This window comes from Rattus rattus, chromosome 9 (assembly GCF_011064425.1).
Source record: "Rattus rattus isolate New Zealand chromosome 9, Rrattus_CSIRO_v1, whole genome shotgun sequence".
Taxonomy (NCBI): domain Eukaryota; kingdom Metazoa; phylum Chordata; class Mammalia; order Rodentia; family Muridae; genus Rattus; species Rattus rattus.
In genome coordinates this window covers 6,879,560-6,903,082 of record NC_046162.1, presented here as the reverse complement: position 1 = coordinate 6,903,082, position 23,523 = coordinate 6,879,560, and the positions used below count along the sequence as shown (strand labels likewise).

Below are 23,523 nucleotides of genomic sequence, written 5' to 3'. Positions count from 1 at the left end.
ATCTTACGGTATTTTAAATATTGTTTTATGGAAGTACCAAAATCTTATACCAAAATTAGGTCACAAAAAGTCAAAACAGAAGATACTGCCTCTGACACTTCCTAAATGTATTTTTATTTATTATTATTATCATTATTATTATTATTATTATTATTATTATTATTGTTATTTTAAATGTTAGACTTTGGGGTCAGAGATAAGTTCAGTGCTTGCACCTGACTGGCAAGCACAAGGCCCTAGGTTCAGTCCTAAGCATCACAAACAGATTAACACCTATGATGTTGGATTACTTAGAGTGAAAATCCAAGAAAGATTCCTATAGTGGAGATAGTCATGGGTAGTGCTTTCCTTCTTTCCTTCCTCCTTCAATGGAGGGCGCCTCACTAATGGTGTTTAACAGCATAACTGCTAAATAGCATGTGATTCAGCCTGCTCTATGGTATGGAATTTGGGCAAAGAATGAAGATGGAAGGCCTTACCTCTTTTCCTCGAAGCCCAGTACCCAACAAATAGACTTGACTTTCCTCCTGGTAACGGATCTGGATGTTGTAAACTTTGTCTTTGTACAACACCATGAGGACATATGGATTGTTCACTGTCTTCTTAGAGCTGTCTCTAACCAGGAAGGTGCCATCCTAAAAGAATAGGTGCTCGCTATTAGTGGGAGCAATAGTACTAAATTATTAGCCCTGCTAAAGCTGTCATGGTGTCAGGTGACACTGAGTCCTCCTCATGGCTGGGGATGTACCTCGATCCTTTGATTATTCAAAAGGACAACTGAGATTGTATCTGAGGTTTCAGTTTGTATCTCTGAAGTGTCTTAACAAATATTTTTTCAGTAGTAAAAACAAAAGATCAGTGAGTGGATAAAAGGTCATAAGAAATAAGGCGGCTCACTTTCTATATAGCTACTCGCTTCTGTTGACTGGCTAGCCCTCCCTTTCCACATTCCCACATGGAACGCACCATTTGCCTGTGAGATGGACACTCCTCTACTCCAACCTGAACAAAAGTGAACGTGGGCTTTCTACATTCTTGTCACCTTTTCCCCAGTACTTACAGGGCCTGAGATTTGCTCTGTACTTTAAATTTTCCTACAAGAATAATTGCAATGTAATGCAGCATGACAAAAACCTAATATTAAAATAGAGCTAATTAGTAAGACCCATGTAAATCACTCCTTCCTCTATGTATTTAATTAGAATGGGTTTTAAATAGCCATCAATATTCAATAACAGCGTTCCTTTGTTCCTTTGATTCAGAGTTAATTGAGCTGGTCAGAACATGTCTGGTAAAAGAACTTCCCACTGGACCAGTGAATCAGAAGCTTGGCTTGAGTTCAGAACACCTGGAGAGTATGAAGACTCCTTCAGCCCATGCTGCACTCCCTAAGACTCAGGAATCCAGATTTAAAACAAACAAACAAACAAAAAAACAAAAACCATCTCCTCCAGGGGATCAAATCTGCTGCTGAGACTGAAAATAGTTGTTGTGGCCTCAACAGTGTGAAAGATGAAGGGCTGTTGTCCTTCCATCTCTGGTCAAGAGACTTAGGGTTATTGGTCAGTACTGGACCTGCTTAAGACTTTATAATATCAAAAGACTAGCTAGAAATTTCTAGAAGGCTTTGCAGATATGCCTTTAACATGAGTCTTTCTCGTGAACTTGGGCGATAACAGGGTGTTAAGAGGAAGATGAACTAGTGAGATTTCTGAAATGTTACATGATTCATTTGATTTCCCACCCCCTCCACAAAGAGACACACTCATTCATTGATTCATTCACGAAACTACCTAATATGTGCCAATGGATACACAAGTACCTTAATTTAGAATTTTTGCTAGACAAGTGATGGACAGCCACTCAGAGAAAGGGTTCTATGGATGCTAGCAAGTAGGATGGACACACGGACGGGTCTTAAAGGAACAGCGCCTGGCAGCGGGAACTGGCTCACACTGGAGACCCAGTGTGTGTCGATAACCTTTTCCTCTCCCCACTAATATTTATAACTGCATGACAATACGTGGTAGAAAGGTACCTGGTTTATCTTCCTCAGAGCAGCTTCTGCCTCTGGCCGGGTAATATAAGAGACATACCATTCTTCGTCTAATGGAGACTACAAAAAGAAATTTTTAAAAAGCACTGTAAGTTCTGTAGTTATAAAAACAAAGCAAAAAGGAAAAAAAAAACAACTAATAATTCCCATAAATCACCCCCTCAGTTCTCTGAGGTCTGAAACATTTGTTTTCTTGACCAGAATCACTTAGAAGGGGCTGCAGGGAAGGTGTTTTGTGTGGACTGCTTTCTTATCATGTCACTGACTGCAAAGGCATTTGTGAAGGAGCCCCCCTTATTAATGGAACCTTTCTTCCTGAAAGACAGAGACAGAGGAAGTTCTTCAGCTTATTACATCGTAGCAACATACTTAATGAAAACTCTGTCCTAATGGAGCGGCAAGAGAATTCCATATTTAAGGCTAGAAACCAAGAAACAGATGGAAAAAAATAGGATTATGTTTTTCATTTCTTAATGCCCCTGGAAGGCTGTACGAGAACACTAAAGGAAACATTAGTTCTTGTCTACATCTCCCCCTCAGTCTTTGGTTTATTGTGTGCAATGCAGTGGATCCAGGATGGGGCCTCACACACTCTCGGGCAAGGGTTAGACCGCTGAGTGACACAGATGCTCTTTGAATTGAATGGTAACAACGAAATTCTAACAGAGAACACAAATACAGCAGAACAGCCAACTACAGCTTCTTAAAGTCCCTTTGCTAGAAAAAAAGGCAAACAAATCAGAAACAGCTGCATTACCTCTTCTTCCCCAGGAGATGGAGGCTGAGGCCTGTTTGGAACTGGCAAAGGTAAGTTTCTGACTTCATTTCTGACAGGTGGCCTGCTGCTGGGACCTTCGAAGCAAAGTATTTTGAAGATTAATTTCCCATCAGCCATTGTTTCCATGTTTCATAACACATTCATCATGAAGGCTCCCATAGAGTAATTCATTTCTCAAGAAAAAGAGGTTGGAAAAATAATTTCCATCTCTAAAGCTACAAGGGCTGCTTGGGTAGTGTTCTGTACCAAGCTGCAGAAACTTGGAGAGAAGAGACCCCAATGCTTCAGTGATCCCGTAAACATGCAAGCAACATCATGTGTTTCCTTAAACATGCATAAAACATCATGTGATCCCCTGAGCATGTGTACGACATCATGTGGTCCCCTAAACATGTATACAACATCATGTAATCCCCTAAACATGCAAACAACATCATGTGGGCCCCTGAACATGCATGCAGCATCACACAGGCCTGCTTTTAAGCCACAATTGTTTTACTCTGTGCCTCAGTACGAACCTCCAAAGAGCAGGCCCTTTGTCGGTGCCTGCCACACCAGCACACATGGATCCTTTCCCAACAGCTTGCATTGGCAGCAACGAAGAGGCAATTATGTTCTCAGTTCCCAGAAAGAAAGGAAGTGCTTCAAGAATACTGCTAGGTTTACAGCCAATGTTTGCTATGGTTTTTCTGTTTGTTTGGGTTCTGCAGCTTCCTAAGATTAGAACTGTTGGCTTAACGGACACCACAAACTTATCTGCTCAGCCGGGAGCTTGTCACAGAGCCTATGTATGCTTCCTTTATTCTAAGACTCTCTCTTTTTGTGTAGAGTTAACTTAAAATCTAGAGGAAAGTTCCTCAGCTTGGGAAATGCTTGACTGTGTTGACTATGGGTGCCAAGTTGGTTTCTGTGTTAGGCCAGCTGAAAAGAGCTGAAAGGTCCTGTTATCTAGAATGTTCTCTCATTCTTCTGTTATTCATTCATTCATTCATTCATTCATTCATTCATTCATTCGATGAATGCTGCTTAGCATGAATCTACCTAGATTTAAATAAGGCATTCTCTGTCCGCTATGTTTAATCTCCAGGGCCAAGAGACCAGAGGGGCAGAGCTTCTTTTGCATGAGAAGCTTAGAGTCTGAGCAGATTCCATGCAGGAGAGGCAGGGCTGAGACTTAAGGCCTGTGTTTCCCAAACCTTGCCTAAGTATGAACCCCCAAGGCACTGCACCAGGAGTCCCTGGAATCCCCATGCATCAAAGCACCCCAGGTGCTTCTGCACCAGGATCCACTGAGGAAAGGATGTGCTATTAAAACAGCAAGCTTGAAGAACTGAGAAAAGTTGGGGTGAGTAGACAACTGCACCCCCACATGACAAAAAAAAATCTCAACCTTGAGCTTTAATATCCGCCACTGGACCAGCAGTGGCTCTCACACCAGGAATGACGTCCCCACCAGAAGGGATGCTTGTGTAAATTAGATGTGTTACTAGGCTGTTGATCAAACGTACTAAAGTCATTTTATATTTAAAATCTATTTCTGCATGTCGACCATGACATTTTTTTCTTTTTTTCTTTATTCACCTCTCCTGTAAACCATCACCACTGCAATTTCCTCTCCCTCCACTCCTCAAAGTCTCTCACCACACTTCCTGTCTCCCCCAGATCCACTCCTCCTGTCTCCCTTCAGAAAAGTGCAGGCCACCCCGGGCTATCAACCGAACTCAGCCTAAGAAGACGCAGTAAGACTAGGCACAAACTGTCAAATCAAGGCTGGACAAGGCAACTCAGTATGAGGAAAAGAGTTCCAAGACCAGGAAAAAGAGTCAGAGACATCCTCACTCCTACTATTAGGAGTCCCACAAAAACCCCAAGTTAAAAATCATAATATGCAGGGGACCTAGCGTAGACCCACGCAGACTCCATGATTGTGGAGCCCTCAACTGTGATCTACAGTCAGAGAAATTTCATAATGGTACAAATGCGCAGTTCTACAGCCGAGCATGGACCATGACTTTTTTTTAAGTGTCTGTTTTTCACCATAGTGTTAACATTTTAAGTCAATATTTAAGTCCTGAGCGATTTTGCTTTAAAGGCCCTATTTTTAACTTTTCTTGGAAAACAAGTCAGAGAATCTGACAGTACTAGGCCAGTTTCCAGGCACGACAAAGATCTCCTTATTTTAACATGCATTCATTCAGCTAGAACTTTAAGTTACATGTGCAGGTCTCTTGCCTTAAAAATCATCCCAGGGCAGTTTTGTCTCACAGACCTTTGCTAGCATCATGGACCAATAGCATCAACTTGCTGGAAATGCTAAGTCTCAGGGGGCACCTAGCCCTCCCGAATTAGATCCATGTTTGAACATCATTCCCAGGCACCTGTGCGCACGCTCAATGTTGGGAACACTCACAGCAGACACACAGTGGCAGCAACATCGGAAATGGAAAACCTCTGCGTCAGAAACTTTTGTTGTTTTCCTGAGACATGATCTCATGTAGCCCAGAGTGGCCGAAAATTTGCTCTCTAGTTTAAGATGGACGTAAACTCTTAACCCTCCTCCCATGGCCCAAGATCGCAAGTGTGAGCTGTCATATTTGGCTTGATTTGGAATCTCTGAGGCTGGGTTTTGTATGCTTCCCAGTTCACAACCTGAGAGCAGACTCCCCACTGAAACCACAAGGAAGCTATGCATTGCTTCAAGTTCTACTGAAGCCTAGGGACCAAGCTCTCGGCAGGAAGACAGGGATAAAGCTGGCATCTCAGAGGTGATGGTGATGGTGATGGTGATGGTGATGGTGATGGTGTGTGTGTGTGTGTGTGTGTGTGTGTGAGTGTGTGTGTGTGTGTGTGTGTGTGTGTGTGTGTGTGTGTGTGTGTGAGTGATTCCAACAGCCCTTGGTAACCTGCAGACATTGAATTAAGTGTTAAAACGAAGAAGTCATACACTTTAAACAAAGCCTTTGCTGAAAGGCTTTGAGACCCATTACCCTCTAACCCCATGGACATGTTACTAGGCGGAGACCACAAGTGTACAAACCTTGAGAGAAGTATGATGGCAGGGAGGCACTCTGCTGAAAGCCAATGTTACTGTAGAAACAGAGAAAAGAACAAGCTTTAAATTAGGGTAGGGTGATGGGACCTACATGGGTAGCTGGGCTGAAGAAGCCAGGCTGTAGATCCTTCTTGCGTTGTCACTGCTGCCCTCCACACACCGCTGGTGTCATGGAAGGGGGGCTAAGGAGGAAATTATTTGATATACTGGTGTCCCAAGATGAGCTAACTCTAATATGTCTCACTAGCCAAAGGCGATCAGTAAACATAAAGCTTATAAACTAAATGTAAAAATTGCTTTTTAATTGGGGTTTGAGGGTCTATAAAATGGCCAAAGAAGGAGGACACTGTGACAGGCATTCGGGGGAACAGTGAATCCCCAAGAGGTGCTGGTCTGCAGAGAGAAAGGGAGTCAGGATGGAGGGAGAGAGTGCCGGGCTGGCTCTGCCGAATCAGAGCAACAACGTTTGCAAGGCTGAGAAGGGAAATCTATGGTGAGCCTGGAACACTACCTCTCCCCTCTATGCTAAGCACTAGCACCAACCATTAGCCCAAATCGTCCAAGTCTGCTCTGCACACCTAATCTTGTTGGCAGTTTTCAGGAATGGAAGACAGGACTAGAGCTGTGTGTGGGATAATGCGAACCATTGGACACAGCAGTAGAGAAAGCCAGAGGGAGAAGGGAACGGAAAGAACTGAAGGCATGGGGACCCTGGGCAAAGGGAGGCCTTTAGGAATTTCCCCAGAGAGTTGGTAGGGGTGGATAGGTCATGCTGTTGGTTCTGTTTTCTGTCTGCAAGGTGAGGAGATGGCTTCTTTCGACTACTAAAGCAGTTGGTGGGCAAGTGGGCTGGGGCCTTGGAGGGCAGATGAAGTAGCCTATTGGTTCTCCTGCATAGTGTAGGGATGATCGGGGTCTTTCTTGGGTTCAGCTAGACAGGTCTTTGCTTCTGTTTCTGGTCTTATTATGACTGAGAAATAATGACAAAAAATACATGATGATGAGGAAGAAGAGGAAGAAGAGGAAGAAGAGGAAGAAGAGGAAGAAGAGGAAGAAGAGGAAGAAGAAGAAGAAGAAGAAGAAGAAGAAGAAGAAGAAGAAGAAGAAGAAGAAGAAGAAGAAGAAGAAGAAGAAGAAGAAGAAGAAGAAGATGATGATGATGATGATGATGATGATAAAAATAATCCTTCTGAGGACAGCGCCTGAGCATGGGTGCTTGTCCTCCGTCAGGGGCAAGGCACATCCTCTGTTCCCCATCCAAGGTGGAAGAGGGACTCCAACTTCAGTTTACTTGGTTTCTAAATGTTGTTTGTTTGAAATGAGCAAGTGAAAACACCCTCCATGAGTTTGTTCTCTGGGACCATTGTGGGACAAGTCAGCTCCCACTTCCCTTAAACTCCACAAACTCAGAGAAGGGCCAGCCGCTCAGGTTGTCCTCCAATCTCATCTTGCTCGTTCCCTTAGACTGCTCTGCACGGTGGCTCGTGTCTTTCTCCCTCGAGCTGCCTGGCTTTGACCACAGTGCTAAGCTGCACTGGTTGGTTGTAACTGCTGGCTTGATACAACCTAGGGTCTCCTGGGAAGACAGTTTCAACTGAAGAATTATCTAGATCACATTGGCCTGTGGGTGGATCTGTGGGGAATTGTCTTGATAGTTACTTGGGGTAGGAGGATTCGGCCCACAGTAAGTGTACCACTTCATGGGCCAGGACCTGAACTGTAGATAATGAAAGCCAGCCAGTGCAAACAAAAGCAAGCAGGCCGTGTGGATACACTCGTTCCTCCGTCCTCTGGACCGTGGGAATGATGTGACTAGCTGCTTGTTTTTCCCTCACGCCTTGGCTTTTCTGTTGTGTTGGACTATAACAGTGGTTCTCAACCTTCTCAATGATGTGACCCTTTAATACAGTTCCTCATGTTGTGATGACCCGCAGTCATAAAATTATGTTACCGCTATTTCAAAAGTGTAATTCCACTACTGAATTGTAATGCAAATATCTGATATGCAGGATATCTGATTTGTCAACCCTCCACCCCTTAAAGGGGTCGAGACCCACAGGTTGAGAAGCACTGGATTAGAACCTTAAATTGTAAAACAAAGCCTTCCTTCCCTGCATTTCTGCCCATCAGGATGCTTGTCACAGCAGCCTACGTGAAGCTAGAACATGTCATCAGGCGCTGTGGTTAGTTAGAGCTGTGTGGCACAGTCACCAACCTTTCTGAGATGGCTCCCGGCATGTGAGGCAATGGGAATGTGTTCTTGGGGCTGGGCTTGGTAGATCTCGAAGGGAATGTGTTGGAGCTCATAGAAGGTAGTGATGGGTGAGGCAAAGGCCTCTGGTGCACTGTGAAGGGAGAAGGAAAAAAAAATGAGTAGTCAGAACTTAAATCCGGGACATTTAGAGTACCTTCCCAACTTAAACCAAACTCAGCTGATAGAAAGGGTGAGACGAAAATCCAAACGATCAGGCTTAATTAACAAATGGTAGAACAATAATGGTTTTTCTAGATAATTCGCCACCTCAGAATCACTTGAAATTGCTATTGTTCTGTACAGCGAATTTTTCATTTTATTTTTGAACTGCTTATTTGGCAGAAAACCATTAGTGGGAAACCTTATGTAGTAGAGATTATTACAATTTTTATTTTGTGTTTTTTTTTTTTGAATGCCAAAACCAAACGCCATGTTGTTCATTTGCAGTTTCTGATTCTGTATCCACAAATGTTAGAGGGTATAAATACGAGAAGAATTTCTATCAAGACATATATGAAATTTTCTGTGCAGTTAGGTATTCTGAATTATCATGCATAAACTTAAGTTCTCCTTGGTAAACTAACTAAGTAATTCCCATTTTACTAAGGCCACGAGGTGTAGCAACTGGTATATGTCTGTTTATGTTAATTGACATGTAGTGTTCCATACTCATTAATTCAATCTTAACAGATGGTCAGGAAAGTGAGAGACATGAGAGCTTTAAGAATGAGACTGGAAAATGAGAAAGATCTGTAGACATACCATCATCTTCATCCTGCAAGGGAAAAACAATGAAATGTATTACTGTCACAGTCCAAACTCTAAGAAGACTCTCCCCAGTCAAAAAATGTGGCTGGCTCTTCCTTTAACAGTTGCAGCTTTCCACAATAGGTAAGTTGTGGAGAACTTTCTAGAGCTTCCTGCTCTTCACAACCCAGCTAGAATGTGCTAAGTGGTTAATGCTTTCTAGTGTTCACAGTCATCCAAAGACATTCCAATCTGGGGTTCCCCTCAAATGCCGAGCTTGACAGAGGTCATGAGGCTCCTAAAGGACTCGGATACAACATCATTTACTATTCTCATGAGGTTTCTAAGAGACGGGTGTTTCAGTTGATTTTCTCCTCTAAGAATGGAACCCCCTTTGCAATAGAAATGATACTCGTACTTCTGAGCATTTACCACAGAGAGCAGGAAAGGATTCACCCCCAAACCTGCCTGGCCCAAAGCCCCAGCCCTCTTCCTAACCCTTCTTTGCAGTATTTGCTCCTCATTTATTCTTGGTGAAGTTTACAAGGTCTCTTCCCTTACTATGTCAACTGCAGAGACAGAGAAGAGAGAGGCTATCCCTCCCTCCCCCAAAAAGAAATGAGGGTCAAAAGGGATACTGCAATGACTAGAAATCTAAGAACCAACTTGAACTGGTTGGTTAGACCAGCCCAATGGGGATGAAGTGGTACCTTCCTCAGATCATTTTCTAAGGATAAAGTTAGTCACTGCACCCCTGGCATTAATAAAGCTTTCTACGCAAGCCAGAATCACCCATCTTAGCAATGGGTCATACAAATAAACATGCAGGAGTTCGCCCAGACTGCCACTGCTCTCCTGAACCAAGTCTGTGTCCCCTATAGCTCAGGAAGGCACAACCCTAGATTCTCAGAGGAGAATCAATCCATCAGTGACTGGGTGCCTCAGGGATGTGATGTCAGCCTCAGTTTCCCTCTTTCATTCTGTCCCTATGTCTCTGTAGCCTGTTGCCCATAATCATCCCCTCCCCTCTTCCTAAGACATTCCTGGGACTGGAAGGACAATGGAGCAACCCAGCCATGTTCTCTGCACCATTCAAGGACTGTCACAGCTCTCACTGCCTTTAAGAAGTCACCCTTGGTTCTGATCCATAGAGCTCCTTCTCTTCCATTAGTCCACATAGACCATTCCATGATGGTGTGTAGTTATGCCTGTGAAATGTTGGGGTGTCTGTCTCCATAATAGTTCAACAAATACATCATCTAATGTAGAGCAACAGAAACACTAGCCATTTTGGCTGAGCATCTGATCAGAAGAAGGCATCTATGGTGGCCATCAATAAAAGCAAAGCCTGGAGCCAGCAAGATGGTGCAGTGGGTAAAATGCACATGCCACACAGAGCGCGATGGGTGGAAAGAGAAATCCAACTCCACAGAATTGTCCTTTGGCCTCCATATGCATGCTGTGGTGCGTGTGCAATGCCCCACCCTATGGAGAGATACAATACTAAGAACAATACATTTTAACTATTGTAAGAGATCACAGAGTACAGAGAATCCCAGACAGACCTACATTCAGATGCAGGGTATGTGAATTTACTGCCCGTGCGAGTTTGAGCCCATTACCACTCTGAGCTACGACCATCACTGTGAGTTTCTCACATTAAGAGAGAAAGAGTGATGTCACCCAGGGCCATTGAAACCAAAGCATCTTCCTGACCCTTTCCTCTATTCCTGCTCCTCACTCTCCTTGCTAACTACCCTTGGGGATAAGGCTGCAGGAAACCAGCTATCCCAGGACCTCCCAGAGAGCCAGGGGCTAGGCAATCCAGCCTGAATAACTCTAAGTAATAAGATACAGAAACTGGCACTTAGCAGACTCTTTGAAGAGCTTGCTCTCATTACCTGAGTTTAGACGAGGGCAAGGCAGATGCAGTCCCACCTCCCCAGAGCCTACCCTGGCTGTCCCTGTGCCAAGCATTTATTAAACGACATTTCACACTTACATTGTCTCTTCTGTCTGGTCCCCTTCCATGCCTGAAAGGAATTAGAGCAGAGACGGGAGCATCAAGAGTTTCAAAGAGTCAGTCCCAGAATATAATTTCAGTAAATCGCATAAGAAGAAATAAAACCTACTGAGCCGTGGCCAAAGGGGAAGTTGTGAATGCCAGCAGAAACGCCGGGTACGGGAGAGAAGGGAAATGTGGCCACTGGATGCCCTGTTATCGTGACAAGCTGAGCTAGGCAAACCTTTGTTCTACAGAGCTGCTGTAGCAAATAATTACATAATTATACACATATATATGTTTAGTCAGCTTTTAGGAGCTATTAGATTTCACTGAGTAGATGTTTTTCCAGGCAAATAAAAACATTTTCAGTAATATTCTTCTTTGCTGAGGTTTTAAACCAGCCACCACGGGGCCAGCCCTTCAAGTAATAAGAAAACAGTTGGCAAAGGTCCCTGCTCCAGGCTTTTCCAATAGGGCCTGGGCGCCACTGGCACAGATGGACAGGCCAGTCCAACAGCTTTGACAATAGCTAAGGGCTGAAGAGGCATCTGGACTTCCTTGGAGAGAGGGAAAGAGGGGAAGGAGGGAAAGGGAGGGAAAGGGAGGGAGAAAAGGAGAGAGGGAGGGAGGGAGGCAAGGATGGAGGGAGGAGGGGACGGGAGGGAGGGAGGGAGAGAGGGAGGAAGAACGTTGAGTAGCTGATGTCAGGCGTTTCTCATGCCATCAGTTTTTGCCTCGTTTTATTGAAAATTTTGATATCTGGGCCATTGTGATTGTTTTTCATGGATTTTGATTTTGTTAAATAATCCATTAAAATGTTATGAAAGTCAATGACTCGGGATTTTCTTGGCACATCGTGGCCCTTAGTCTTTACTGAATCCTCACAACAGCCAAGCGAGGGCGATGGTCATGAATCTTCATAGACAGAGGAGAAAATGAAACTCGCTGTTCCCTCTCCAACTGGCCGGGCTGGCCCGGAACCCGAGTACACTTGTGCCATTTGGTAAATAGACCATACATGATTTTATAGCAGAGGTAAAGCTTCGAGAGCAGAGCTCAGCCTCCTGTGGTTGTAAAAATGGTTGAGCAGTACGGAAGCGGCTACTGCAGGCCTAGACAAAGCCCTCCCCGTCCCCTGCCCTCTTTCCTCTCTGCTCCCTTATAAAACAAAGCGGCAGGTACAGCTCCTGTGAGCTGTTCAGGCATCAGTTTGCCAAGGTAGGGGAAGTCCAACAAAAAACCAAGACCGGCTTCTGACAAGGCCTCCCACAGCAACCACACTGCACTCTCCACTAAGTACTTCAGCTTGCCCTCTCCTCAGCTAGATTCCTATTCTCTTGGCAGACCTCAGTAGTTTTCATCAAACCAGCAAGGAAAGCAGCCCCCGACCACCTAAGTACTGGAGTTCAAAGGCCCGACTCAGGCAGTATAGGACAGTCACCTTGGAACTGGTGGCTTCCTTGCTGTCAGGGGTCCGATTCTTTCATTTCTTTCGTGTCTGTCCATGGCTGGCGGCAAAGGAGGCTTCTGTATCTTGGGTAAATGCTCCCTGAGTGGGAAGAGAAAGGATTTATTAAAAAAGCCACTTTAATTGGGCAGAGATCCGCAGCAGAACTCTGGTGCTTGATACAGTACAACAGGGGCTTACCTTCCCAGTGGAGCGGAGGGCTGCAAGACATTAGAGAAGACACGTGAGAATTGAGCTCTTTCCAAAGAGTCAGAACGAGAGAAAAAAAAATCAAAACAAACAAAAACTAAAACCATAAACAAACCAGAAAAGCCGCCTACCTTATCAGAGGGTTTCTTTCCTGTAAATAAGAGGGAGCAGAACATTAAATGTGGGACAGGCATGAGGTTTGAAAAACAGATTCTGATGAAAACCGTGTCTGGATCTCCAGAGAAGACTGACTTTATGCTGGGGCTTCGGATCCAAAGGGTCTTTTGCAGAACACCTGACTTTATAGGCTTAAGATACCACCTGCTTGCCAACAGCGTCCTATGCACTGCTAATGGGGTTGTGGGATCTGAGCTTCTCTTCCACATGTGACTCGGTACAGCTGAGCATCAAGTGGGGGAATGTCTTCTTGGAATTCTATGTCTCTTTCATTGGCTTAAGCATCTGTTGTCTGGCCTATTCTGAACTTTGAAGTAAACCAGTGAGTCATGAGGGTATAATTTTCCTCCAAATCTTGTGGTACACCTGGTATTATTCCCATTTGGTTTCTGAAAAAAAGAATTATCTTGGGAACAAGGGCTTTAGGAAATTGTCCTGCTGTGCCAAAACCACTTTAGTAGTGGTGAAGGTGGTTATGATCGTGGTGGTGGTGGTGGTCGTCAAGGTAATGATGGTGGCGATGGTTGTGGTTGTGTTCACCATGATGGTGGTCATGGTGGTAGCAGTCAATGTCGTTGTGGTTGTGGTTATGGTCATGGTTGCGGTTGTGATCATCATGGTGGTGGTGGTAGTGATGGCAATGAATTTTGTTTGCTCACTTGTTTGATCTCTTTGAGGACAGATGGTATTGAAGCCAAGTATTTATACCCGAGGGCTCTTCAATGCCAAGTTACTCAAAACAACTTATGGTTATGGTATCTGAGATCCCATGGGTTAAGTGTACTTTTATTTTCTATGTGATTAAAAACATTATCGATAAGGTTCCTGTAGATCTGGGAGCAGGCCTTATTAATACCTGACCAGGTTGGATCTTAGGTACCTTGGCTGTGAAGTCAGTGTCAAGGGCCAGATGATAATTTATATGTTAGGTCAGGGACAGGATGGCTGAGTGCTGACAAATGCTGGCTAGCTCCTCTTTCTTTCCCACTTTTTCCTACTTCATACCCTGAAGTACATACTGATGCTATCCACCTGGAATCACATATTCCCAGCATCCCATAAGGGCTGGATTCATGGTTGACCCAAGAAGGTCTAAGATGCTTGTGTACTTTGAAGAACTCACTAGGCCAAGGGAAGAGCATTCCGTGGCACACAAGACGTTTAGTAAACATTCAGAGTTTGAGATCAAACATCTTATCTATAGAGTAATATTAATATTCTTTGACCGAGGTACACTTTCCCTTTTCAGAAAGTATTTGATTTATAAGACACAAATCAACCAAATAAGCGGCAAACTTGTGGTGTGTATTACTTTCTGGCCATGTTAGGAGCTTGATGTACAGGCTAAGCATCAGTGGAAGAAGTTAGTCCCTCAGCAGCTTCATGGACAAAGATGTGACTTAAAGCTCCAACATGTGTCATCAGGAAGCATTATCTCTAAAATGTCTATAGAAATAACAAAAGGTGACTCTTTAAAGGAGTGAGCTGTGTATAAAGATGACTGTGAAGTCTTCACATCTGTATCCCACTCTCCTGGTGCCCTGGCTTAGTGAGCAGGGTTCAAATCTGGGTCTTGTCTGCCTTTCTCTTGATACGCTGTGTACAGCTCTCTACAGTGAACCCCAAATTCATGCCTCGGCAGAGTCAGACCGGGAGTCAGGGAAATGACAACAAGCTGCAGCTTCCAATCCAAGGTGTCTCAACGTCACTTTGCCAACCAAGGAGAAGTCCGAGGCCAAAAGGCAAAGGCCTTGTTCAGAGTTCCACTGAAGAGGAGAAAGTATGGAGCCTAGATCTACTCACTTTACGTACTTCTTGCCCAGACAGACCTTGTCTACAGCAAGTTCAAAGCCAATGACCTCAGTGCAAAAGTCAGAAAGATATGGGTTCAAGTCTTAACCCACCTATACAAAATAGGGCATGCTATTTAGCCTCTCTGACCTTCTGTCATCTGAGAGGTGGAGAGAACACACCCCTTCACTGACTTGGCCCAAGGATGTAAAGCACCTGCCCCATCCTAGCTGCTCCGTAAGTTGTAGCTAAGTTGAATTAAAGAATAGCTCTACGTAAGGGGAGCTGGAACCATGAGTAAATTGTGCGAAAAGTCCATAGTGTTTTATCAACTGTACACACCCACAGCAAAAGGCAATTTTGACATCCAAATGTTTTAGCAAATGTTTCCTCCTTGCCAGGAGACTGTGGCCTAAAAACGCAACATCCCCTGGGTCAGCAAAATGATAAGTAGCAGCCAAAATAGCTGACTACAGCTCTCCTGGTGCTCTTGCCTCTCAGCCCCTTTTCCCCTTGAGTACCAGGTTCCATCCTGCCCTGTCTTGGTCAAAGTGAACACAGCTTACAGGCCTGGTGGAGCAGGCATAGCCCAGGGACTAAGAGCAGGGGTTCTGGCACCAGGCTGATCTGGGTTTTGGTCTCTGTCTTCCTCATTTGGTCACTGAGGGATGTTGGAAAGTTATTGCTTTGTGCCTCTGTTTCTTCCTCTGTAAAATGAGGATGTTTCTCACGAATTTACAGTATTGTGCCAGTAGTAAAACAAGATTGTGTGTGTGATGTATGTATGTGTATGTGTGTGTGTGATATGTGTGTGCTTAGCACTCTATAAACGTAGCCATTATTATTGTGCATGAAATATGAGCAATACCAACCCAGTAAGGGCTCTCGGTCCAGAGGAGGAGCCAATGAGCGGTCCAGGGGAGGTTTTGTGCTTCTGTCTATTGATGGAGCAGGCACTGGAGTAGAGAAAGCTGAGGTTGGTTAAAAAAGAAAGAAAGCATCCGGCTGGGAATTGGGTGGGTGGGCTGGGGGGGGGGCAAAAAGCACCCTGTACTTACACTTTGCTGTTTTATGGTTCCTATTTCTGCTAGATTCTTCATGGTTGGGCTGGGCCGGAGACAGTGGCAGCATGGAATTAAAAAAAATAATAATAACCCAGTCCAAATGTTTGGAGATTTTCCCACTTTCCCCTCCCCAAAGGTATCTGGATCCCTTTTCTCCACCTTCAGGTCTGTCCCGCAGCTAGCTGTCCCATCTGTCAGCTGAGCTGCTGAGGTCGTGCCCCTCTGAACTTCCTCACTCTCTCATGCTCCAGCCTTTTGCATGGCAAAGAAAGAACTAAGCAGAAACTTCCCTACCAAGCCCTCCAAGGTTCTAGTCACATCAGAAGTGAAACATGCACCACCATCACCACCATCACCACCACCACCACCAACACCACCACCCCTACCACTCCACCCCCCACCCCCATGAAGCCCCACAGTAGATGCCCTGCCCACCATTTGAAGCCATTTCTATGTTCCTCGCTAATGCTCCATGGTCCCCGAATAAGGATCTCCTTACAGTTCTCCCAAAACCCAAAGCTCATACCTACTCGTGAACATCTCTGTGCCTATGTTTCCTCTGCCTGAGATGTTCCTTCTGCGTTCCCTATGACTGGCTCGTCCTGTGCCAGTTCGGTGTCAGCTCTGTACACTCTGTCATATTACTCGGCCCCCTGTCTTCCTTAACCACATACCCGGTCATTTCTACATCTGTGTGCTTGTTGATAGCAACACGGTATGAGAGTCGGGACATTCTGTACTGTTCCGTGTTCTTCCCCCGGCACAGAGGACACTGGTGTGAAGTAGCAGCCCAATCAATATCTGTTGATGTGATGGGCAAAGCCTGCCTCCCAGTGGTGGAGGTGCCAGGCTTCAGATTTCGAAAGCAAAATGCCTTTCCTCCCACCACAATCTCCCCTCCTAGGTCTGTCCTGGCCCCTTGCGGAAAGAGCACATCGATGACTCCTTTAGACTGAGCTTCATGTGACCTCCATAGGAGCTGGACTATAATGCTGAATGAAAAGGGAAAGTGGGGCTCGGTGCCACTGTTTCTCTCATGGGCTTGGAAATCTTGTGGTCTGAAGGCGTTCATCCCTGGAAGTTCTTGACCTTGCCAGCAGGTGGCGCAGCGCTGCTTGCACGGGGAGGCCTACCTCGAGAGTCTAGGCAACACCGGAAGATGCCAGGCCAGACTTGGTTCTCCCACAGTTAAATAGCGGAAGTAGCACAATGATATTGGAGAAGGGGAGTATCTCATTATACACGCAGTTCATATTGTTTTTGGTGCCAAAAAAACTGCCAATAAACATTATGCTATACATAGAAACTGCTTCTATGTCATCACAAAATTGAACCACTGAGCGGAACGTGAGGGTGTGCATTTTTCCTGTCATAACCGCCTCTTACAAACTTAGAATTAGGTCAAGATGCTTAGTTCCTTTTCTGTCTACCGGAAGAACGAATTGTTGTGGAAACAAAGCGGCTGGAAGAAAGGGAGGAGGCTTACCGAGTGATTCCGGCCTGTTGGCAGGGGAGGGAGGGCGGCCATTGGTCTCTGCGGGGGCACCGGAGGCTGCTGGGAGACCTTGCCGGTGGGAGGCCGGTCTGCGGAAACACAATATTAAAAAGAAAGGAGAGCCGTTTAATACCACCGGGGAAGCAGAGGTAGGTGGATCTCTGAGTTCAAGGCTAGCCTGGCCTACAGAGCTAGTTCTAAGACAGTCAGGGCTACACAGAGAAACTTTGTCTCGAAAAACAAAAACAAACAAACAAAAACCAAGAAAGAAAAAAAAAAAAACGAAAAGAGAAAAAATTAAAACGTTTGAATAGTGTTGTCTAAGTTAGGCTTCTTCTAGAACATGTTGTGCCTGACTGTAGCTTTAGGTGTCAGGGTCCTCCTCCAGATCTCCACCGGTACCAGCATGAATTTGACATATAGTCAGACCCAGCCTGGGTCCTACAGGAGGCAGGAAGTCCTTGGCCCAGATCTGTCCCTCATCCTGCAGATTTGGTTTAAGTCTTCTTATACATTGGAATAACTCCCACAGAACTTACACACAAACAGGTAATATCTGAGACACCTCTAGCCAAAGGAAGCCTCTAGAGAATTACCCCAGTGTTTTCAGATACAAATTCTACATGTGTGCACGAGCAAGGGTTCATGTGCATGCACACATGATCCCTGTGCATATATGTGTACATTTGCAAATATAGAGCACAAGTGTGTGTATTCAACATGCACATGCATGTACCTATGCCGTGAAACATGAGTGTACGCTGACACTTAAGCATGCACAGAGACACGTGTGTGCATGCCTGCATGCATATGCTCACACTGCACAGGATTAAGTTCACTGCCACCCTCATGAGCTCCTCACTCTGTCGCTTCCTTCCCTTCACAGGTACTCTGGGCTGCTATGTTCTCCTATTTCGTCCTTTGTCTGTCCCCTCCCTTACAGGGAGGGGCTGGCTCTCAATTCTGTTACCAAATTAAACAGCCCACGGTCTCGCCCTAGACAGACACATTATTCCGACTGCCATAGAACTTCCCAGAACCAGTTTGACAAGTTTGGGATTTCTTACCCCTTTGGGTGGGAAAGGCCAGCACGGGACAGCGAGGCAGGAGCAGCAAATGCCTCTAGCATCCTGTACTTTTGGCCCTGGAGGCTTATCCGAGCTGCAGAAACCCCAACTAACAGACTGACTAACTGTTGGTTTGGGGAAGATTGAGGAAGGAGTCTGGAACTTCAGACTGGAAAGGCCGTTGAGGACTTGATCTACCCTTTTGTTGGCCCTATGAAGAATATCATTTCCCTTCCAGAAGGAAGGGGCTCGGGCAAGGGGCCAGGGGAAGCCTGGTATGCACACCACAGGCTGCCTTTCAGCTCCTCGGATAGCCCATGTTCCGTGGGACCTCAGGGCCTCTGCACTGCCGTTTTATGTGCTTCAAATGTTCCTCCCCTACCCTGTTCGGCATCATTTAACCAAACCTTCCTCATTTGCCATTCAGTATTTAATATCAGCTGAAGACTGTCGCTCAAATACCACACCCTGAAGGAGCAAACCCGTTTATTGTGCTGGCCTAATGGAGTGACAGGATGCATTAGCTTAGTGTTGCCTCACCCACTTCACCAGGAGTGCTCAAGGATGGGGTCCGTCATGCTCACTCCGTGTCTCTGTGACAGGCACCTAGAGATACTCACCAGCCTGGTTTCCCTTTTCTGCTCTGGAATAGCCTCAGTGATGGCTGAAGCTCCCTGCCTGTTAGCTTTCATGTTCTGTCCCTCAATACACAAAGTCAGGTGGTGGGGCGCAGTCTGAAGCAGGGTACAACACAGCTCCCAGGGTGAGACACAGTGTCCCCTGGATGCAGAGGAAACCGAGTGTGCCTATGTTCATTTTCTGTTACCTCCTCTTCTAGAAAGTAATTCCCACCGGATAAAGGTGCATCTTCCTTCCTGGTAGATTCCAGCACATGGTGTCTGGCTCATAACAGGAGAGGAGAAGCATTCGTGACTTCATGAATGAATGAATGAATGAATGAATGAATGAATGAGGAAGAACATGTGAGTGCAGGACAGCAGGTAAATGAGGAACATCCTAAAGTCTGTCTCATTGTAAAGGCAGAACCAATCCCTCTGAGTGCCCTCATATTTCTTATGACCTTCTGTAGATGGTGGTGCCACATAACCACCCTCTTCCCATCAAGCCTTTGTCGTCTGTTCTAGTATTAGCCTGTATTACTCATAAGGAAACAGCCAGAGAGGCAGAGTCTCTGGCCTCAAGCCACCAGTTTTTCAGAAGCTGAGCAGGAATCAGCACCCGGAGAAGCTCAATGGGCGGCTTCTCCCAGGGCTGGCAGGACTAGCGGGCTGCGATGAGACCCTTACCAATGTACATGGAGTTGGTGTTGGGGAAAGGCTTGGCGGGCAGGATGGAGTTCTGCAGAGCCTCCTCATCGTTGGAGGGTGGAGGCTCATAGTCAGCAGCATCGTCCACTAGCGTCTCTTCCTCCTCGTTAGGGGACTCATAGTCACCATCATCCTCCCCATCCGGATCGTCGTCATTGGGACTTTCATAGTCATCTTCCTGTCAACACAGTCGAGGGATGTCACAACTCATACAGGTGTCATAAGGCAACATTTTACAGCATGAACCTATGAGATCTCTGCCCAGGACCCCAGCATCCTCCCAGCAGATCTGTCTGTGATGGCCTCAGAGACTAGAAACCCATGCTTTGGGGACAGAATTGAAGACTAGTCTCTGGCTGAGCATGGGAAGACTCAAGAGGAGCTATGGCAGGGATCCAGCTGCTGAAGCACAAACACATCTGGAGAAACTAGTTCTCTTGTTCCTTTTTTACAAAATAAATCTGTTGCATTCCTTTGTTTTCCCATATTTAAAAAAAAACAGACTTGCAAACCATTTTCTTCCAGATGAAGTACTTTCATTTACTGGAATGCCAATAGGACACAGGACACTCAGTGCATGGTTTTGAAAGACCTAAAGGTGGCCACTTGCCAGAAAGACCACTTAGACCGAGGGTTGGACAGCCTGGGTCTCAGATCTGCCTTTACCTGACAAAGAACTTTAAAAGGCACATCCCTCCAGCTCTCTCTTCCATGACAGAATTTTTAGCCCCTGTCTATCTTTGTGCATGGTGACCATGTGTAGTTTGAGGAAAGAAGATGCATAGTCCATTGGACTCTGAAATGTGTTGTCACCATGACCCTTCCCATGTAAAATCAGCATGGGAACCTCTCTGGTGTTAACACTCCATTCTGCAATGCTTTCCCCTATGTGTTATCAGCAGTGACTTAACTCCATGAGAAGAGTTACAGTAGAATAGATTTCTAGTAAAGATAGTAGAAAGGAATGGATTGCTGTTGTGATTGGGTATGGTTGTGAAGATAAATAGTGTGGCACTTCTGTATTCATCAGGGAGCCCACTCATTTGCTCGCTGCCCATGGCTGCTTCTAGGCCACAGAAGCAGAGCTGAGTAATAGAGAGAGAAACCTTTGGGCTTCCAATGCTGGACATATTTTACTTTGGCCCTTTCCTGGGCCCTGAAATGGGATGTTTCAATTCCTTGTTGGTGGAAGGAGACTGCTTCTTTTCTAGCATTAAGACCGATGTACAGCCATTCTGGCCATATATACAAGGGTGATTTAGCCCAAGCCATACTCACAAAGGATGACCAGCCACCATCGTCTTCTTCATGGATTTCTACGAAGGAGATAATACCACCATCAGAACCAAACAAAGCCAGAGCAGTTCTCCCTCCCAGTGATCATTACAGGCCTTCATTCTTCCTTCTCCGTGAAGGGGGACCATCAACAGCTGTGTTGAGTACAATTTATCCCACCAGAACTCATGTTAAACCCTAATGTAATGGTACTGAGGGGTGATGGGATCGTTAAGAGATAATAAGATGAAAGGAAACTCATGAATTGATTACCATCTTTCTTAAGAGACTTGGGTCTTTCCATGCTGGAATAGGTGTCACATAAGGGCCTTGCGAAAGTAGATAATCTGTTATAGGCACACTCCTGGTATTTCAGTCACTTGGACACATGCCCCTCCCTATTCTCACATTTTCCTACATAATGTTATTTGTTATGTAATCTTACCCAGAAGTTGAACTGATGGGAGCACCATGCTCTTAGACCTTTAGACCTCGAAATTAATAAACCTCTTTCCTTTATAAAGTACCCAGCTTTAGGAGCTGTGTTAAAGCAACAGAAAACATACCAAAACATCAACGTACTATTGACCATAGCATTTCTGTCTGAAGAGTTCATTCTACCAGAGAGCAGCAGTGGCACCTAATCTTTCTTCTCTTTATATAAAAGTCAACAAGGATTGTCTTCACAGAATAAGACATGGGGCCTTATTCATGGGGTGTCTTATTCAACAGGATTAAGAGGGGACCAGGAACCCAAATCTAGATGTTTTGTGCAAGTGAACAATGAGAGACTGCCTAAAACACTCAGACACTGGCTCGGATGAGGTGCTCAAAGCTGAGTCTCTGCAGTGTACCTCTAGAATGTCATCCTTCCTCCTCTCAGCAGGAACCCAAACCCTTCCACGCCAAAGACCTGGATTATGAGCTAATGAGTCACATCCCATGCACAGCACTCAAGGAGGCCAGAACCAAAGCACGCATCACCTCCTAAAGCATTTGTCTTTCAGTCAGGGTACCTTTACCTATTTCCTCAGGATATCGTGGAACCGGGGGTCTGCAAAAAAACAAATAACATCTCAGTAGCCTGTCAGTCTAAGGGCATCTTCTTTCTCCAGCCCTCTGCACCAATAGGAATTATGTCTCATTACCCAAGATCTGTGTTCTTGATGCTTCGCAGTCAGAGTTTGGCTGCACTCACCCCCACCCCCCAGCTTCTGGAGACCACTAAAGCCACCATGGTGTCACAGAAGGAAGCTTGTGACTGTTTAAAGATCTAAGGAATGTACTCCTTGATTTCCTTGACCTGGGGGCAAAATGTTCATCAGGGAGAGGAAACTTCCTCCCCTCCTTGGGCATTCTCTTCATGTCCCCTGGGACAGAGGAGAGCAGCAGAAAGGACCCAGTCAGGGCAAAACAAGTGTTGCAGATTCTTTTAAAGAATTGGGATTTGAATTCTTGAGTTTCCCTATAGAGGTGCCTAGGGCAGAGCTGCCCACTCACTTGCGTGTGAAAATGCTCCTTCTCTCTTCGTTCTTGTTGATATCTTGACTCAACTTACTGAGAATCCTACAAGATAAAGACACATGTGAAGAGAGAAAGCAGTCTCCTCCTGGCCTCACCCCACTGGTCCACACCATCTCTATGTTCATAGGCTCAACTTGACCAGTCTTCTTTTAGGTCCATCCTGCCCAAGCCAGTCTCACGCCTTGCTCCCACCTAGCTAAAACTTGCCATCTCTTTTTTCAGGACCTGACCCAATACCAGTCACCTCTCTTGCTCCCATGAAACCCTCTGTCAGGTGTTAACTTATGTTTACTGAGCCTTCAAAGTCTGACTCTGAGTTCTCCTGAAAGCATGGTCAGCTCACACCTGCCTCCTCACTTCTCTGAAGATCTGGACTCCTAGGATCTGCACACTGGAACTGTATCACACTGTCCTGAGATTGTTCTCAAGTTATAGCTCACATGTCACAACCACGGTGGTCCCCTGAGCCTTGGTTGATCATTCTTGTGTGGATATCTTGCTTACAGTCATGATCAAACCATCTGCTAGACCCAGAGGCTCAGCTGCCCGTGTGTATTTCTTATATTTTTGGTTGTGAGTCTAGCCTTTAATGGTTGAGCCATCCCTCCAGCCCCCATGTATATTTTTTATTAAAATCTCCAATGGGCTATTATTCAATCTGTTACACACACACACACACACACACACACACACACACACACACACACACACACACCACTGTCCCTCTTTGTATCTACTTAGTAACATGATGTAACGGTCAATTTTGCTAATCAATTTAATGTGATTGAGAGACACCTGGGAAATTAGGACATCACAACTCCTATGTGTCTGTGAGAGCATTTCCAGAGATTATCAGATCATGAGAGCTTTAAACAAAGCATAGTAAAGGAGTGTCTCACCCAGGATCTGCTCAAAGACTCTCACCATCTTAAAGTCAAGAAGTCAAGCACAACTGACAACATTTGCTACAAAGGCATTCAGAGACATTTTATAAAGAAATATTTAAATGAGACTATTAAGACTATTAGCAGCAAATCATGCTTAAGACCTGTGTATGCACCGCCTTTCTTCTGTCCCAGACGAAAGCCTACTGTTGTCTACGAATCTCACTAGAAACTCTACATGCCTTTGGCCTTGCACAGTCTTGTGGGTCATGGTTTATTTTTACAATGTCATAATCATATGGAGTCATCCTGTAATTTCACTTATCAAAAAGAGACAGATGGAGAGGGTTGTCTGCTCTTAGTAATCAT

At 45.3% G+C, this 23,523-nt stretch overlaps 1 protein-coding gene across 1 annotated transcript in view; it reads right to left on the bottom strand.

Moving 5' to 3' along the window:
* The window catches only part of Lcp2 (lymphocyte cytosolic protein 2), a 46,265-nt gene that overhangs the window by 3,061 nt on the left and 19,681 nt on the right, over nucleotides 1-23,523 (bottom strand). Inside the window, exons 4-20 of the mRNA XM_032913837.1 lie at nucleotides 22,247-22,312; nucleotides 21,769-21,800; nucleotides 20,750-20,787; nucleotides 19,451-19,649; nucleotides 17,068-17,165; nucleotides 15,576-15,624; nucleotides 15,390-15,473; nucleotides 12,681-12,700; nucleotides 12,541-12,560; nucleotides 12,334-12,441; nucleotides 10,890-10,920; nucleotides 8,903-8,915; nucleotides 8,102-8,231; nucleotides 5,872-5,921; nucleotides 2,814-2,908; nucleotides 2,039-2,116; nucleotides 480-635 (exon numbers count right to left, since the gene is read on the bottom strand). Of these exons, the coding sequence (XP_032769728.1) occupies nucleotides 480-635; nucleotides 2,039-2,116; nucleotides 2,814-2,908; nucleotides 5,872-5,921; nucleotides 8,102-8,231; nucleotides 8,903-8,915; nucleotides 10,890-10,920; nucleotides 12,334-12,441; nucleotides 12,541-12,560; nucleotides 12,681-12,700; nucleotides 15,390-15,473; nucleotides 15,576-15,624; nucleotides 17,068-17,165; nucleotides 19,451-19,649; nucleotides 20,750-20,787; nucleotides 21,769-21,800; nucleotides 22,247-22,312 (1,267 nt within the window). The remainder of the gene's footprint in view (nucleotides 1-479; nucleotides 636-2,038; nucleotides 2,117-2,813; nucleotides 2,909-5,871; nucleotides 5,922-8,101; nucleotides 8,232-8,902; nucleotides 8,916-10,889; nucleotides 10,921-12,333; nucleotides 12,442-12,540; nucleotides 12,561-12,680; nucleotides 12,701-15,389; nucleotides 15,474-15,575; nucleotides 15,625-17,067; nucleotides 17,166-19,450; nucleotides 19,650-20,749; nucleotides 20,788-21,768; nucleotides 21,801-22,246; nucleotides 22,313-23,523) is intronic.